This window comes from Toxorhynchites rutilus, chromosome 2 (assembly GCF_029784135.1).
Source record: "Toxorhynchites rutilus septentrionalis strain SRP chromosome 2, ASM2978413v1, whole genome shotgun sequence".
NCBI lineage: Eukaryota > Metazoa > Arthropoda > Insecta > Diptera > Culicidae > Toxorhynchites > Toxorhynchites rutilus.
This window is the reverse complement of record NC_073745.1, coordinates 255,681,580-255,700,055: the sequence shown is the minus strand read 5'-3', so window position 1 is coordinate 255,700,055 and position 18,476 is coordinate 255,681,580. Positions and strand designations below refer to the sequence as shown.

At 38.9% G+C, this 18,476-nt stretch overlaps 1 protein-coding gene and 2 long non-coding RNA genes across 3 annotated transcripts; 2 read left to right on the top strand and 1 right to left on the bottom strand.

Moving 5' to 3' along the window:
* Window positions 1-3,339: 3,339 nt before the first annotated feature.
* On the top strand, window positions 3,340-5,291 carry LOC129765084 (KAT8 regulatory NSL complex subunit 2). The gene is made up of 3 exons (XM_055764938.1): window positions 3,340-3,422; window positions 3,487-4,090; window positions 4,151-5,291. Exons 1-3 carry the CDS (start codon window positions 3,396-3,398, stop codon window positions 5,236-5,238), a joined length of 1,719 nt encoding a protein of 572 aa, XP_055620913.1. The 5' UTR covers window positions 3,340-3,395; the 3' UTR covers window positions 5,239-5,291.
* A 5,607-nt stretch (window positions 5,292-10,898) lies between these two features.
* LOC129771895 (uncharacterized) lies at window positions 10,899-11,655 on the top strand. Its single transcript, XR_008742498.1, has 2 exons — window positions 10,899-11,155; window positions 11,225-11,655. It is a non-coding gene; the product is annotated as an uncharacterized LOC129771895 (long non-coding RNA).
* A 4,127-nt stretch (window positions 11,656-15,782) lies between these two features.
* On the bottom strand, window positions 15,783-17,302 carry LOC129769255 (uncharacterized). Its single transcript, XR_008741846.1, has 3 exons — window positions 16,766-17,302; window positions 16,432-16,610; window positions 15,783-16,309 (listed from the first exon to the last, which is right to left on the bottom strand). It is a non-coding gene; the product is annotated as an uncharacterized LOC129769255 (long non-coding RNA).
* Window positions 17,303-18,476: the final 1,174 nt, after the last annotated feature.

Sequence of the window (18,476 nt, the reverse complement as noted above, 5' to 3'; positions counted from 1 at the left end):
GCCTCTATAGCGTGGTTCCCTAGCGTTTATCATGGAAGGGATAGTTTGTTAGTGGGAAGGGGTAATAATCAGGATTCACTGTGGTAAGTGATGTGATTATGCTAACGCAAACTAGAGATCACTTGACGAAACGAAAACTTGAAAACCAAATGCATTTCGTAGCCGTGAAGATATTAAAGGGTGACCTGAAAAGGTCTCTGCAAAAGGATCATAACTCTGGTAAGTGAATTAATTTTGTAAGCGTGGACCCAATTACTCGTTGAAACGAAAACTCGAACATCAAATGCATTTCGTAGCAGCTGAACGGTAACCTGAAAAGTCTCCTCTGTTCAACGGAGCAAAAACTCGAAAATCAAATGCATTTGAAGATTGAATATATTGAAGGGTCACCTGATAAGGTCTTATCAGACTCGGATCGAACTTAATACTTGTGCACGTCATGCTCTTCCATTGTAATACACGGAAATCACGGAAGTTTTCCGAATTGGGACTCTAGCATCTTGAACCTAGTCTTGCAATTTATATTTGAACCTCGAAAAGGAAAACTTGATACCTGCGATTTGGATTTGTAATAAAAACTAACAATTTCTCAAGTAATCAGTCGAGCAATTATTAACGAAATCATTGTTCTTGTAGTAAGGGTTAGAATGACATAATTGAAGGAAAAGTAACGTCAATCCTCTATTCAAAAAAAAAAAACCGAAAAGGAGATACATACAAGAAGAACTCACTGACATTCAAGGTGAACTACTAATCCCAAGAAAAAACATGGGTGAGCAAAAGAGACAAATGTAAGTTAATTCAAACTTTTCTCTCGACCTCCGTAACATTCTCATGGTCGAAACGCACACTACATTGAATATTCTTGCATTGAAATCTTATGGCCGCTTGTACATACACATCAAAGTCAACGTCTAGCTAGATTTAAAAGAAAAGAAAATCGATGTTACGTTGACGTCAATGCGCTCTTTACCACGAAGACAATATTAGATATATAAAAACCTCTAAAACTATTGGATCTTCTAAAACTCTAGAATGTCGTTTAAGTTGAATGCAACTTCGCGCGAAAATGCGGCTGCACAAATCTCACGCAACTGCGAGAAGTAAACAACGACATAGAACTGCACCGGCGTGGTTACACCGTCCGCTCCGCCTTGCCGTGACCGAAATCGTCTGCCTCGAACAAACAAAACAGCCTGCCTACATCCGTCAGCTATCGCACAATCAAAATATGCTCTCCGATCCAATCCTCTCACAAAAACTCGACTGTACGTCAACCGACGAAAAGAATCAAACTACCTTGGTCTTCCGAAGCAAACGAGTCCGTTCTGGGCAACCACACCAATACAATCACATGTTTGCTGGTCATCCTCCACGATCGCGCACTCGTAATGCCACACTCTCACACGCAGCCGCACCCGCCATCACCGCAGTCTTCTACTGACTGACACTTTCTCTCTCTCGCACACAACACCGAGAGACTTGAAGCGGATTGCATTTCGGATCGGTTATAAAAATAACAAATTGTTAATAGTACTTAGCTGGGATGTTGATGTTTCTCGATACAGTTGAATCATTTTGCTGGCAGAATTAGTGGTTAGTGGATTCCATCCTTAATATCACTGCTGTAAAAAACATGCTCTAAAAAGCAAGCTACCACGCATACACACATAACCACGGTACACGAGAGAGTTGAAAAAAAAACAACGCCATAATCCAGTAAAATAACCACAAAACTGATTAACTGAATTTGAACTTTTTTTTTCATTACAACACCATTAACACAACGAAACCAGAAACCATTTTCACGATAACTTCCACCAACAAACTATTCCTAGCAGCGAATAGAGCCGAAACAGGTTGAAACGCGCTAAACAAAGAAGAAGAAAAAATCAGACGCGGAGCAAAGAAAAACTCATCCGCACCCGACGAGTGTTCGGTCGAGACTCGACACTTTTGCGTTAAGTCATGTGGCACCCAAACAGCAGATTTTTATGCATAGGCCGGCTATGCATAAAAATCTGCTGTTTGGGTGCCACATGCCACATGTTTTGTGTGAAATTATTAAATTTTTGTACCATTAAATCAGAAAGTACAAACGAACGTACAAAACGAATTCTGACAATTGCAATCAACTCTAAATCAGTTAGATAAAACATGATACTTCAGTAGCTAACATTCATATTGAAATTTCGAGATTTTTCAAACCCATCCTCAAAAAATGAAAAAAATTACTAAACAATATTCTATGTTACTATCGCAATCTATGTGAAAATAAACTTAGAAAGGGGAGTGTCAACCCTAGAGAATTTTCTGCGTCCACTTATCACTACAATTCACTTTTTTCGAAGGATTTTGCAGCTCAATTCCACTTCACTGTTCAAGATAGCAAACGGTTTCGTATTGTAATACGAAATTTAAATAGTACATTTTCTATCATAAGAGAAAAAAAGTTGTTAAAACCGAACATTTTTGTAGTGTTGTGGATAGAGTCACATGGTGTGGATAGCATTGGCCCTCACACATAGTATGCTAAATGGGATAGAGTTATGCTTTATGCTAATTGTTTAAATCCAACACTTTTTGCTTTTTTTTTTATTGTGAATTCACTTGACTGTTGGATTCTGAGGTCATTTCAGCTTCCTATTTGAATCGTCGCTTTTTATGAGAGTAATTAAATTCATGGAAAAACCAATCTGATCACCCCTTCAACTTTCTTTCAAATGTCAAAACTATCTCTAAACATTAACTTCTGTTCTATAATTTCGTATCTTCGGTTGCGTTTGATCTCTTTATTTTCAAAGAGAACATCGTCAAGAAACAAGAGATGATTTTAATGAGATCCAATTCAATAATATTGATTCAATAACATATGTTTCGATGTCAAATATAATATTCAAATAAATGAGGATGAAACTCCAAATCCAGGGCGAACTGCTGAAGAGTTTCGTCGAGATAAAAGACAGGATTTTTTTCGAAACATGATTATCAAACAAAGTTACATACGTTTTCAAGAATTGAATTTTTCATGCAATCTTTAAAATTTCATGAAAATACTCGCAAAATAATGAACGTAAAAGACGATAATCAGATTTGTCATTCTTGACCTAATTATCTGTCAACAGTAAACGTGACTATTTTTACAACCGTTTGAAGCGCGACTATCTCTAACCGTCGTGTCCAGTTAGGGAATAGACGCACAATATATTTGCTTGATTTAAAATCGCTGTCAAACACAGCTTCGATGTCCCGAATTTGTGCTGGCTGGGATAGGGATGCCAGGGCCCCGTTCACAATGTTCAATATTTTTGCATCGAAACATCTGACGATTTATTTCAGTGTTTTAGTACATATCCCAAGTTATTTGCTGTTGTTGGAGATTTTCTGATAGGAAAATGCAAGAACAAGAACAAGCGAGACTTGTAAGTATTCCGCTCTCTGTTTGCATGTGCGTTTTCACTTTTTCACAATATTTATTCGCTGTAGAAGAGTCTAGGGAAGATGAGCAATCCCCGAAGTCAGCAAAGATTTCGTCCGTATCAAAATAATACAATAATCACGGCATCGGCAGCAGGAACGACGATATCCTCGCAAGCAACACCGAAAATAACAAACATCATTGATCAGGAGAAGGCACTGCGCAACCAGATTCATATGGAGATCGAGAAAAAATCAAAAGCTTGCTCAAACGCTCCATATGAATGTTCGCTACCGCGTTTGGAGCAGTACAACTATTGTAAACGACATATTCTGCAGGATTCTCGAGCACCTTATAAACAATGCGCATTTTTCTTCGCATCCAACGGTAAACGATGCTTAGAACCGGCACCAAAACAAGACCACAAGAAGGATTATGGTACAAATTATTGTTTCGAACACAGCCGGTTAACACAGCTAACGAAAACAAAGTCGACTATCGGCAAGCTTACACCCATAGAGACAACCGAAACTTTGCTGCATAATCTAGCGCACCACGTCAAGGTGGACAAATCGAAACAACCAGCCAATTGCTCTGCGCTGAAGATAACCGTCCACGAAGATGATGAGGATGAAGAGCTTGATGTTGTGACTCCATCTGTGGATCCTTATAGTAAGCATTAATGAAATTAGAGAGAAAGAGTAGTCTTCATACATTTTCCTTTCATTGCAGCTGACATCGATGTAGCGGCAATTAATGATTCAACCCGTGTAGTCTTAGATTATGCTTCCGACAGCAGTTCAGACGATGAAACCACAACTGTTGGAAACACTTGGCGTGGCTATGATATGGACAATTCGGATAATGAAAGTGTGGACTCACAAAATGAAGATTTACTGAAGCATGCTGGTGTTTACACTGCCGAAGAGGCCATGATAATCACCAAAGAAAAGCTAACTCGGTTACAAGAACTCTATACCGATCAATTCCATCGATTGCAACACGTATTGAAGGAAAAGCGCCGCCGATACCTCCACGAGTTACGTAGAGAACGCGAGCAATACTGCAGCATTCATGATCAAGTGAAGAAATCACCAAAAGAACGTAAAATGTACGAAAAATTGAAGGCATTAAACCATTATCATCGGAAGTACGGGATGGAAGCAATATTGCACAGAAAATATTTGGAGAAGCGAGCGAAAGCAACGGAAGGACTTCATCAGAAAGCCGCTTCCTATGCAAAATGTGCATTTACCGAGGGAGGTGTAAAATGTGGAGAAAGAACATTGCCATGCTGCAAATTTTGTCGGAAACATATTCTCGAAGACAAAAAGCAAGTGCTCTTCAAATCTTGTGCCGTTGAAAAAAGTGGCGTTGTTTGTCAGGAAGCTCTTGCCAACATCTTCGAGGATTCAACCTGTTATTTGCATGTGGTACTTCCGGCACAAAAAAGTTTCACTAAGAAAAAGTACGAATCCGAATCGGAGGGCGATGAGGAACTCCACTCGGAGATCAAAAAAGAGATGCTGGAATTGGTAAAGGAGGAAAAGTATTCGCCATTTAGATCGCAGTCCTCCAGCACTACGGCAACGGCCGCTGAGACAGAAGATCAAGAGATGATGATTGATCCACCGATCGTTGAAAACAATATTACGATTGTGCACGACGAAGAACCCGACAATCTTGAAGATTCACTCCCAATCAACGTTATAGCAAAACCGTTGCCAACTGAGAACAGTATGAGACCAGGTACACCAATCGAAGAGAAAAAGGCACCAGATGAGAAAGAACTACCTATTGGAACCATTGGAACCGAATAGAAACGTTTTGTGTAGGTTTCGATTCAGTGTATTCTATTACTACAACTCGATTTTTTTTTTGCAATAAAATTCGGTTGAGTGTATCATCTTCGTTATTTTTTTCTCTCGATTTCCGTGCAATAGCTTAGGTTCGAATCACATTTTAACCCTCTACAACCTAAACCTGCCTTTAGAAGGGCTTCACGATTTTTTTTTTACTATGCAGACATTGGGCTTGATCACGAACGTCACTTTACGGTGAGAACGAAAGGAATTGTATGCATTTCATTCCGTTTTCACCGTAAAGTGACGTTCGTAATCAGGCCCATTATTTTCAATGTTCACCCACGCAAGTCCGTCTTCAAAATTCTTTCAACTATCATACAAACACATTGGTTTTATGTTGGCTGGTTTCTGCTATTAGTAATTCGAGATAAAAGAGGAAAACAAAATATTTCGATTTCGGTCGCGTACTCCAAACGAAAGGAAACACATTTTTTGAACATTTCATTGGTGGAAAAATTGTTGGGCAAGTTTATTTATTATATCATATCGATTTTGATTATGGGCAGGTGAGCGAAACAAATCCGACTCCTGCTGAAGTGTAACCTACTGAAAATTAACATCGGATACAGCTGTTTGCAGAAATTGAGTCTATTTTTGTGTTTTTATCTGTTTGTTACTACAATAACCAGGAAATTGATGAACAAAAAAAATGATACCAGTAAAAAGCTGAGATTGAAGACGGTCAAATATGTCAGGACCAAGCAAACCATTTGTCATGACAATTGTCATACGTAAATGCGAAAACAGAATACAAACATACGGTATGAGGCATGATGTCGACGCCAACCTCTCTCAGTTTCTATTCTGTTTTCGCATTTTCGCATGACAATTGTCATGACAAATGGTTTGCTTGGTCAGGACTACTTGTAGGACCTGGAAAGTTCACTGGATGCGCTGACAGAACTGATCCGAACTACTACTGAATTGAAAAAGATAAAAAATCGGTTTTTTTTGGAATCCTAATTTAATTATCCATTTACCGAACTTTCGGACTGAGGTTACGAAATCCTATCAAGCCCAGATGTTTTGCAAAACTCCCGGTCGCCCACGTATGATCACCACAAAGAAACCATCCACTTCGAAGCAAGCGTATGTTCCACCCTCTGATGTCAGGCATGATAGAATGGATCATTTTCCAGATACTCCGAAAAGAGGACTTGAAAAAACCCGAGATGCACGCAAGTCATATACCTTAAATGCGACATCAATGTACACCGGCAGCAGCCAAACCAGAATTTTTTTTATGCTTTCCATCATAAGGAATAACTACAATGAGTAGTTTAAATGAAAAAATTATTTTTTGGTCCAGATGCCCAACCCACAAAAATTACAAGTTTTGTGGTATAAATAAAAAAATCCATGCATTTAAAAAAATGCCGGTTTTCCGATTTTCTCATCAAAAATATGATCTACTATAGTTTTTTTCACGCAAATAAAAAATTGGGGTTTTAGAGGGTTAATAGCACATAAAATAAATCTTACTGTGGATGTGGTATGAGTATAGCAAACCGGTAGCGATGTACAATCCATTTTTTTTTTCTTTATTTTTGAGACTTTCAGCCTCCTGGGCTGGTTCGTCTCAGTAAAAACGGCCGAAACCATGCCGCAAAGTGCGCTTACTATCCATTTTACATGCACATACGGACAAGCAATTAACAATAAAACAAAAACAGATTTCGTCACAAGAATTTCTACGCATTTGAGCTTTTTTTCCCCCTGGTTTGACGAGGATGTCCGCTTGCCATGGCCCCAGGCCACAGATGGGGAATCCGCGCCACTCGAAGATGCCGACTGTTCTTGTTCCCCTTATCGCGAAGGGGAAGGAACAAGGATCTTCGATTTAATCACAAGTTTTTTGGTCAAATTTTAAAGTACAGATCGGCATCTTTCAAAAAACAGAGCAGTGTAGTAGTTTGTGAAGGGTCGTCGCCAAGCACATCTCGAATGCTCCCGCTGATCCCGTGTGAGTTCCGGAGGTTCTCATACTTTGGGCAAATACAGAGGATGCGTTCGACTGAATTGCGAACCTCGCACAAGTCACAAAGGGGATGAAAGGGTCCTCTGTTGAAGTTGTGTGACATGTTGCAGTGGCCGGTTCTTAACCTGGACAAGATTCGTTGCTCTCTCATCGTTTTGACGTCTTCGAATCTGGTGATGGATCCTTTGATTCTCCGGAGGAACAACGTCGCTTCAACGGACCATTTTTCCGCCCAAAAAGTTTTGAATGTGTTGGCGATCCATAGTCTGATGTCGTCTAGCGGTACTTTGCGCGTCAAAAGTTGTCCAAGGTGACCGATTCCAGCAAAACGGTCGGCCGCTTCATTGCCGGCTATGCCACTATGTCCGGGGACCCACATGAGGACTGTATCCGGCAGCAGATACCTCCTGATAGCTTGTATCCATGGGTGCCTAGTTATAGCCGCGCCAACGGCATCGATGACGCTAGCCGAGTCGGTAACTATCAGGATCGATTTGCTTGACGGTATAGTGGCAGCTTCAAATATTCCGGCAGCTTCGGCCGAGAGATGTACAATCCATTTAGTTTTTGGGATTTTTGACAACGAAGAAAATAAATATGATATCAGGAAGCATAGAGCAGCACAACCAATGCTTCAATTTTGAGCATAACAATCAGTCATTATCTGACATTGAAGTATCTTGGGGTTCAACTTGAAACGTAGAAGTTTAGACATTCAAGAATATACCCTTTTAAAAAAATCCCATTATTTAAAGGGTTATAACAATTTTTGTGATGCATCTAATCTAGTACGCAGTGGCGTCGACTGAGGAAAACACCCCTATGTCGTAACCGTCCATTTTTTTTCACCGAGTATCTCCTCGATGCACGTCAGTACGCTGCGAATGTAGCCAAGAGAATCCCGAACGTTTCGGACTTGTGCCGCTCAACGACATTCGTTTGATTTCAGACGAGCGCCGAGGGGCTTCCAAATATTCTAATTACGTACGTATTAATTATCATTTTGATGTTTCAACTTATATTTTATAATAATTTATTCTTTATCTTTTGAGTATGACGAGACACATAGTAATCATTTTCATTTGCTAATTAAATCATTTTTATTTACACAATTCCCATCCTCTACACCCTACATAAACAAATACTTCGCCATTAAGGCCCATTTATACGTTGCTAGTAGCTGACCTGACAGTGAGCAGCTACTGGGCCGGTAAACTCGCTTGACAATTGGTTGACTTGCCTTGTCCGTTCACACAGTGTGAGCTGCTGATGAGAAACTAGGTACTACATCATTGGCTTACCAGGGATGCCAGATGATTTTTCAAATATCCATCCAATAGTTAGAAACAGCTATCAGATCCGAATTTGACAGATGATTGATCCGAAATCGACTTCTCTATTGGCAGTTTTTATCTCAGGTTTTCAGTTACATTTATCATTACACAATTTTATCACGAAATACATGCTGATCGTGTATAAAAATAATTTGTGCTGAATTTCTTCGAACTGAAGGTACTATCCGAAAAAGCAGAAAGGCAAGAGGATTTGGACCATGAATTGGATGCAAAGAAAAGGAGCAACAAATACAATATTGAAGGAACTCTATGATGATGATCCTCTAGAGTACAGAGCAGTGTTGAGAAAAACACCTGAATAAGTGGAATAAGTGGAAACACTGTTGGATTTCATTGGTCCAAAAATACAACGCCAAGATACACTCATGAGGGATGCTATACCAGCAAGAGTGAAATTAAAAAACGACATTGATGTGCCTTTCTTCTGGAATATCGTTCAGATTGTTGGAGATATTTTTTTAGAATCTCGAAAGCATCCATAGCTAAGATAATTCCGAAAGTATGTGATGCTATAAATCGCAGTCTAAAAGATTTTTTTTGAATTTTATTTATTTCGTCTTGCCAGCACCAATTGTGAAATGAAAATGATAGTAGATTTACAGGTGGAACAATACTTTTTTTGCAAGTTGTGAGTGAATTTTGAATGAAAATTGTGTCCGATAATGATTCTATATTGGAGATTCTAAAGAAAACTATTTAAAAAAGAAAGCATGTAAAACAAAATAACAACGATTTCGTTTAGAAACTATGAGGTTTTTATTTGTTTTTCCAATAATTTTCAAGTCTAAAAATATCTTCGCATATTTTGAAATATCTTAAAAATCGAGACATGTCTTTACATTTGGCATCCCTGATTCGAACGCTAAATTTTGTTTTTGACGTTGTGAGGGATGCGAGTGCGAGTAAAATCAAAAAACTTTGAAGTAGCTCGCACGCCGGATCTCGCATGACACTAACTGGCATGATGTGTTCACACGGTGTGAGTAGTTGCACTGCAGTAACTGACTAGACCGTCTCGTATGCTTACTCGCACCGTCTGAACCCGGCTTTAGGCATACACCACACATAATAGCGAAGAGGGAGTGAACGCACTTCACCAGCTTGTAATTGTTATAATTTTTTTACAATTAGTTCTTCTTAGGGTGCTCATACACTGTTTGACCGAAGCCAAATATTTGACTCTTTTTAACAGATAAAATTTGGTCAACGTGTACTGATCAAATATATTCTACACAAAACACGACAAGCAAATATTCAATTATTGGATGCCTACAATATTTTTTCAGTTTGTTCTTCGAACCTGTCGGTACATGGTTAGGTTACCTTGGATATTTCAGTTGATTTTTTTCCATGTTCGGTGTTTGATATTGTTTACTACTGTTTAAAATTGAAGAGTGGCAAACAAAATAGTGTTTGTACAAATATCAAATCAAACCTTATCTGTCAAAAAATATCAAATATTTGACCTCCGGGCAAACAGTGTACGGCCACCTTTATACAGTAGAACCTCGAATATCCGCGAAAGTGAGTTCCCTAGTCATTCTATAAACCTTCCCGAAATTTGTTATGCTTCCTTTACAATGCAGGCTTTTAATCGCATGCGAAATACTCACTCGCGATATTTTTCAATGAAGCTCTTTACAATGCTTAGCGATATTGCGCGATAATTTGTCATAATCTGTCTGTCAAACCTGCATCCCTCTAATCATACTGTCATTATTTGTTATGGACAAGATCGTACTAGATTGGTGGAACAAAATCATATCGCTAGAAATGTGAATGGAAGTATAAAACTCCAAATAATTAATAATTGAAAAACTAACGAATTCAATCAAATATTAACAAAAATGTGTAAAAATAATTATGATTATGCAGCAATACGCTTGCAATAAGTGATCGATTCAGCTCTCACTTTATGAAGCGTTTCATATGTACAGAGCTGAACATTTCTTTCGATATATCGTTCCACCCATCAAGCATATTTTGTTACACCTGTCTGATGTATATAGTGTCTCCTATCAAAGCAACGCGATTTTCGCAGCCAAAGCTTGGAGAGCTCTATCTTTTTTCGTCATGGGTGATTTCGCGCTTTGCTCTGATTGGTTGACGAGTAAAAATCGCGATTGAAGGAAAAAAATCGCGCTCATTGTGGATGATTGTATGTAAATCCGGCATTAGTGAGTGGTAGAGTCTTGCTTTCACATTCACCTCTATTCCGGTTCACGATCGGCGATTGGATTTCCCAATCCGTTCGGGATCGACTTTTACATTCTGCAACCCGAACGAGATCGACTTCTAGATTTTACAATCCGTCCGAGATTCAAACCCAATCGACATACGCAAAGGGGCAACAGTGCCTTGACTTGAAACAAACGTCAAAAAAATTTATCCATATTCGTGAAGCTGTTTACGTATGTTATTTGTTGAGGATTTCAGTAAATATATATCCATTTTATGCGTTTGCGAGCGCAACACATGTAATGGCGGCCGAGGCAAAGATCACTAATGGTTTAAAGAGAGCCGTCCATATCTCCGAGCTGTAAGTATCGATCGTATTGGGCGAAAAGATGAATGTTTTTTATTGTTATTTTTCTATATATTCTTCCAGTCGCGGGGATGTTAGCCGTTTCCTGGAATTTAAAGGAGCAGGAGTCTATGACGGACGAATGATTTCCGTTTATGCCAAATTAAATTTTGATGACATCGTCGAGTTTCGACTGAGAGACATTTTCGCGATGGACGAAGATGCCAACCCGAAGGAGGTGGAAGCAAGCTATACAACCTCAACTATATCGCCATGGAGGGTAAAATTGGTTGTATGGTGAACGGAGCCGGCTTGGTAATGGCAATAATGGACTTTATCAAGTTGATCGGAGGCAACCCAGCAAACTTCCTAGATGTGGGCGGTAATTTGAAGGAAGAGCAAGTATTAGTACTTTTAAAGAAATCGCTTCAGTTAAGTCCATTTATTGATAAGATTCTACAAGTTTAATATGTAAAACACGAATTTTCAAATATAACTTTAGTTTTTTGTAGCAACCCGATTGATTTGAACATAAAGAAAGATATTTTGAGCCTCTCCATTTTTGCTATTACATACCTATAAAAGAAGGACATCACGCTGTTTTGATCACATTCAGCTTAAATGGTAATCATCTTGAAAGTAAAAATCGAACATTTGTATTTCTTGAAAACTTCTTGTTGGTGTTGAGTGTGTGTATTTTTTATTTCTTTTTGCTCAGTTCTTTTGTGGTTTGGCTATGCGCTGCTGTGCAATGCATTTCTGTATTTCTTCCATACATTCGTTACTGATTGCACTCCTCTTGGAATGATTCCAGAGTACGCAAGTCCGGCCAATGCCAGGAAATTATAAGAAATAGTTCAGTTCGGGTGAGAAATACATATTCGAAGTATTTGAACAACACCAAGCAATAATTTTCATTTATATTTCAACAAATTAAAACAGCACTCTGGCATCTTAATATGATAGGGAGTAAATCGCTTCATGAATACGAACGAATTATTTTGACCTATTTTGACATTTGTTTCGCGTCAAGCCATTGTTGCCATTTTTGCATATGTCGATTTGGTTTGAATCTTGGATGGATTTTAGAATGCACAAGTCGATTTCGTTCGGGTTACAGAATGCAACATTGTGCTAATTTCAAACCCGATCGTGAACCGGAATAAGGGTGATTATCTGATCACTGATGTACACGACCTTATGGCGGGTTTACATTAGGGAGATCAATAGCTATAGATGGATTTATTCAAGTGAAAATAGGTGTAAACGGGTGAGAATATATATGATACACTTCTCCGAGGTATAAATGTATAGGATGAATAGAAGAAATTCAGGCATATGTAAACGCTGGTGAATTTCTCACTAGTGAGAAATCACTGAAGTTGGATGCAGTTCTACTTCAGGTGAATAAATTCACCAAAAATATGAATATATTCATTATATAAATTCGCGCTAGTGTAAATGGTTGATGCGATTTCTATAAATCTCATCATATTTCTTCACACGAATATATCACTAGTCTCAACACACCCTAAACCCAACCCACCCACCGGATTAATAGTTTAATCATTTCTGTATTGATGAGACACATTCATGCTAAAATATCTTTCTTTCGTGTTCGTACCTCGTTTTTAGTCCTATACACCCATACCTCGCTTTACGGCCTAGATACGTTCCACGAACCTTGGCCGCAAAGCGAAAAGCCGTATAAAGAATCAGTTGTATATCGACGTCGAAAATAGCTTTTTTGCCGTTATAGCGAAACATTTTAGACCGTAAATCGAAAACATGCCTTAATTGAAGAGGGCCGTTATATTGAAATGCCGTATAAAGAGCGGCCGTATAGCGAGGTATGAGTGTATTGCGTTATCCGTGATTTTCGTTATACGCGATGACCTGGCCCGACTATTTCGCGGATAATCGGGGTTCTACTGTATTGTTAAAAGATAAATGAATAATAATGAAATAATGGATGGTGAAAATAATCTTTATTTGTTACGAGTTCAAAAAAACGTTCGAAGTTCGTGCCTCTACACTAGAATACCCCCTTAATCGTAAATTATTGGAATCCAAGAGTATTCTTTCTATCTTCTACAACTGGGAACGCCTTAGTAAGCAATCCGATTATATGCTTCTCCTGCTTTTGTCGAACAAAATGATGGCGATTTCTATTCCACGCTTCCACAAATCTTATAGGGACGATCCTTAAACAGCCATGTATTCCAAATCCATGATAGACAGCGCAACTGTAGTCTATTTCTGGTAGCTGCATAAAATCGCAGCACCAGCTTGCTTGAAGACGTATGCGGTGATTGATCGACGAGTGTCGGATTTATCTCTCCAATCAGCGTCACTGTAACAGACGAAACATTCATCTGATTACTTTGAGTAGGTTTGTCTCATCGACCTGCTTGCCTTGAGATGCCGCTGAATTCGTTGCTACTTAACGCGCATTTCTCGGATTCTGGCGGAACTGGTTGACCACGTTGACTCTTGAAGTGCACACACGTGCAATAGACGGATCGCTCCAAACTGATGCGTTGAGGCTCAGCGTTTAACTTCTGGTTCTACAACCTACTGGATTGCTTGAGTCCATTTAGTGCTTTCCTCAACCGACAAACCTTCCTGGATGAAGCTGGATCCACGAATCCTCCCAACTGATCAAGCATCAAGCTGAATCAGTTGGAATCTTGAATCAGTTGGAATCTTGAATCTTAAGGTTCATCAGTCATGGGAACCATCGAAATCAGGTACCGAATTGCCCTGTTATAGAAATCGAGTCGTAGGAATTTTGCTATTTGGTTCTATTTTACTATTATACAGTCAATCGCAAAATTGAGTGTACTTTTTTTCATAAGTGATTGGTGTCAACACTTAACCATAGCTTGGGCAATGTTGGTTTTTGTTTTTCATTGATGTTTGAAAAAGTTTTTATCAAAATGGCAAGTTAGAGGAAAGAAATAGATATTGTTACACGTACATTGATAATAAGTATGAATTGTCGGGGAAAGACATTGCAGAAAATAGCAACTATACTTGGAAGAACCCACTATACAGTAAAGAAAATCATAAACAAGTGGAAATACGAGGGAATCATGGAAAATCTCCCGAGTAGAAGACACAAACGTATCCTGTCTTCTGATGATGAACGAGTAATTGTGCGAACATTTCGAAAGAACTATAAAACAAACATTCCTAAATTAACTACCGATGTCGGCATCATTGGAATCGAATGAAGGACCGATAGTGTGGAGGAAACAGGATTGGTGCTTGAGATTCAGAAACGCTTAATTATATGCAATTTGCAATACATGAATTCGAACTTGATAGGAGATTATCTCGATTCACAAAATACGAAATTTTTATCGGTGTGATAGTGATAGTGATTGTATCGACTTCTTGATTCGATTTATATTATAGGGCCCGTAGGGTACCGGACCGTGCCGTAGGATTCATTGTAGTCGATACCTTTGACGTACAAGAAGTCCTTGACGACCAAGCGGGCTTCGCATTCAATTTTATTATTCAACATAATTGCCTTCGAGGGCAATACAGCTATTATAGCGATCTTGCAACTTTTCGATACTATTTTTATAGTACTCTTTCGATTTTTCCACAAAATTTCCTCAGTTTCGGTAATTTGGTAATTTCGGTAATATTCCACAGTTGCAATAGCTGGGGCAGAGTCCGGATAACGTTTGTCAAGCCATGCTTTGGTTTGCAGTATATTTTTCTCTATCAAAAAGCAATGCTTTATCAATACACGAAATTCGGATTTTTCCATTTTTTTTACAATAACAAAAGTTGCTTCACTCTCAATGCTGTAACCCATGAACCAATCGACCGATTGCTGTCAAATTTTGACATATATCCATTTAAAGATGGTGCTTTGTGATAATCAAATAGATTTTTTCAAGCGGCACCATCTAGTAGTCAACCTCAGGAACTTTTCGGCCGAACTGCTATGCAATAAAAAAAGGACTGATTTCGGATGTCGATAAAAAAAATTACAAACGATGGGCCTGATTCTCGAATACACTTCACGGTGCAAACGAAATGAAGTGTATCCGCGATGACTACGATACGGTGTCGACATCTGGATACAAAATTATTTTTCCACTAAAACTCATCAAATTATCTTTGGATAAAATTTTTGCATGAGATTATTTTATCACATAAAGAAAACAATGTTTTCCATTCACAATGAACACTAATTTGAAACGGAGATGTTAATTTTCATTGATAATTTCTATTTGAAAAGTGCACATTCTGCCTAACCACTCGGACAGTGGTTAGTGGTTAGCGTCTCGCATTGTCGTGCCGGGTGTTCGGGTTCGATTCCCGTTCTGGCAGGGGGAATTTCCGTCAAAGAAATTCACTTCGACTTGCACTGTGGTCACGCGTATTTTAGAGCTTGCCCCTCGGAATACATTCAAGGCGTGTTATTTGGCTTAATAAATCTTAACTAAGCATTAACAAATGACGCTAGTTAACGCATGCGTTGAGACGGCAAAAGTTCTATTGCGAACGTTAACGCCATTCAATAATAACATTCTGCCTGGAACCCCATTATTGTCTTTGACGCTTCACTAACTCGTAAAACGTAGTTCAATGGCGTGCCGTTCATTTCGTTTCCACCGTGAAGTGTATTAGAGAATCAAGCTCGATAAGTCAATGCACAATTTTCTTTCTTCAATCCTACTTTTATTTAAGTTTCTACAAACAATACTTCGACGCTCTCTCAGTTTATTTGAACCAGCCATGATGAGCAGTCAATCGATGGTTTGTTCAAAGCGAAGGGAAGAAGTTGGACATCGTGAGGCACTTCATGTTCGCTGGATATAGCCGATCCGGCTTTTACAACAACCTCTCCATTCTAGGGAAAGGCAAGAGCGTCGAACGGATGTCTGATTTGAACCACCCGTAGGTGCCTCGAAAATATATCTCCTACACCAAGTTCCCATAGAATGCCCTTCTGTGGCTGGCCATCAATAAAAAGGGAATGTCCAAGCCGCTGTTCTTTTCTTCGATGCTTGAGGTGAACGGAGAAATATACAGTACAAAGTGCCTACCAGAAGTTGCTGTCTTCATCACGAAATATCACACGAAGGAGGATGTGGGCTTCTGGTCGGACCTTGGTCGGTCTTTGCCCATTATGGCACGAAATCACTGGGGGAGATGGACCGGTCAAATTATCGTTAATACTAGACAAATTTGTGGGAAGATATCAGGTTGGATTCATGTCTGGTTGTTTGACAACAGATCAATTAAACGATGCATATTATACTTACCAACTTACGACAGTTTTGGAAGATCATGGACGAGCACAGTTTACTCGAGAAGCTGACCGGATATATTCAGGCGAAGATGAATGGTGTGATTACACGAGTGCGGATCTCGGATGGTCTGTCAGACTCGCAGAGGACCTCGACAAGGCCATGGACTTTTCTATTTGCTCTTCAAGGTTACGCTGGAAGGTGTTAAGCAGCCAATATAACTATATAGAGTACACCGGGGCAAGTTGGAATTCGGGGTAAATTAAAACGGAAATCATAACTTTTTACTAGGAATGAAGGATTAACATGATAAAAAAATATATATAGTGAACATTATCTATCAACCCACCTTATGACAGCCATTACGAGAATATTGGAATGCTTTAACGCAATCCGCCTTTGTTTTCTTTTCCTTGTTCCGTGAAATCGAAACAAACTTTTTTGCGCGCTGACTTAATCGGTCCGAAAACACTGATTTATTTCTAAACAAGTTTCCACAAGCCATCCCCTCCTCCCTTTTTCAGTGCGTTACGTAATATTTGAATACTTGAATAATCCCATAAATCTCATTAGGGGCTGTCCACATGCCACGTGGACAACTTTAGAGGGGGTAAGGGTTGCGAAAATGTCCACACTTGTTCACGGTGAGGGGGGAGGGGGTATGGATAGGTTCACGTGGATACGTTAAATGCATAATTTGAAAAAAAAACCACATCTGTATTTAACAATAAATAAAATTTATTCTGCATTTCCGAGAAATTTATCGGTATTTATCAAGGTTGAGCTAACTGATAGTGCTTCCCGTTCGAAAAGCCATATTTTGTCATATCGTTGAACTTCTTTGTTAAAATGTGTATTTTGATAGTAACGTAAATCAACCGAGAGGGACCGATTTATTTTCATTAGTTTAAGAGGATAACGACGAAATGGCAGGATGAAGGCACCGTAAAAGTATGTTAGAACGTTGTATTATTGAAAATACAAGTCTTAGATGGGATTTTCGGTTTAACTTCCGCTCTTGATGAAAAAACCGTTTCGCTTTCATTTTTTGAAAACTGCCAAGACTTCGCGAAGGAGGTCTTCGTAGCCACTTGGTTACGCGTTCGCTTACCAAGCGATCGATCGTGAGTTCAAACTCAGGGCCCTCAATTGACCATCTTTGTGTTGTTATAGGATAACTACGTCCACGCAACCATCATCAGCGATGGAAATCGATCCACGGTGGAACAAAGATCGATTCATCCATACAACTGCTCTGCTCTGCAAGAAACATCGGGCTGCTGTTCTATAAATAACCCAACAATGATCAATATCAACTGTCTCCGCTGTTCGGTCTGCTGAACAATGGAAGAAGAGAAAGAATACCCTTACGCCTAAATGGCTACTACTGTGTAATTTACCATAATGTAATGGAACAAAAAACTTAACGCCTAAATGGCTACTACTAACTACTGTGCAATTTACAATTTATAGAAACATAAACATATGTACATGTACACGATTAACACCCGGCTCTGTTACAGCTAAAATGCTAATGAGCCTAATAAATAAATAAAAAAAACGCTTCGCGAAAATGGAATACAAACAACAAATTCTTCTATGGACACACGCAATGGATTTCTCGAGAAGTGTTGTTAGCAGTTATGCTCTACTTCATTCTGGAATACGCTTCTATTGCGTTGCCCAAAAAGTTCATGCCCTCACTAATGATCAGGGCTCGACAATTTCGAAACTAAAAGATGAAAACTATTTTTTACTTCTTCATTTCTCTTCGCTCAATTTCAATTGTGTGTATTCACTACGCATACTGAAACATCAATGCTTCTTTTTCGTTTTCGTTTTGCTGTCGTTTCCTTTGAAGAAGACGCTTTTACACGAAAAAGGAAACTGCCCTATTTATTACCATTTGAATGGGCTATGTGTCACTTTCAGTTTCACATGTAAAAGGATGATCATTGCTTTCAATTGAAAGTATCCTTCGATTTCATTTCTCAAAATTATATTTTACCGGAGTGGAAAAAAAATCTTTGAGCTGACCAAATGATTTGTGAAAGTTTAAA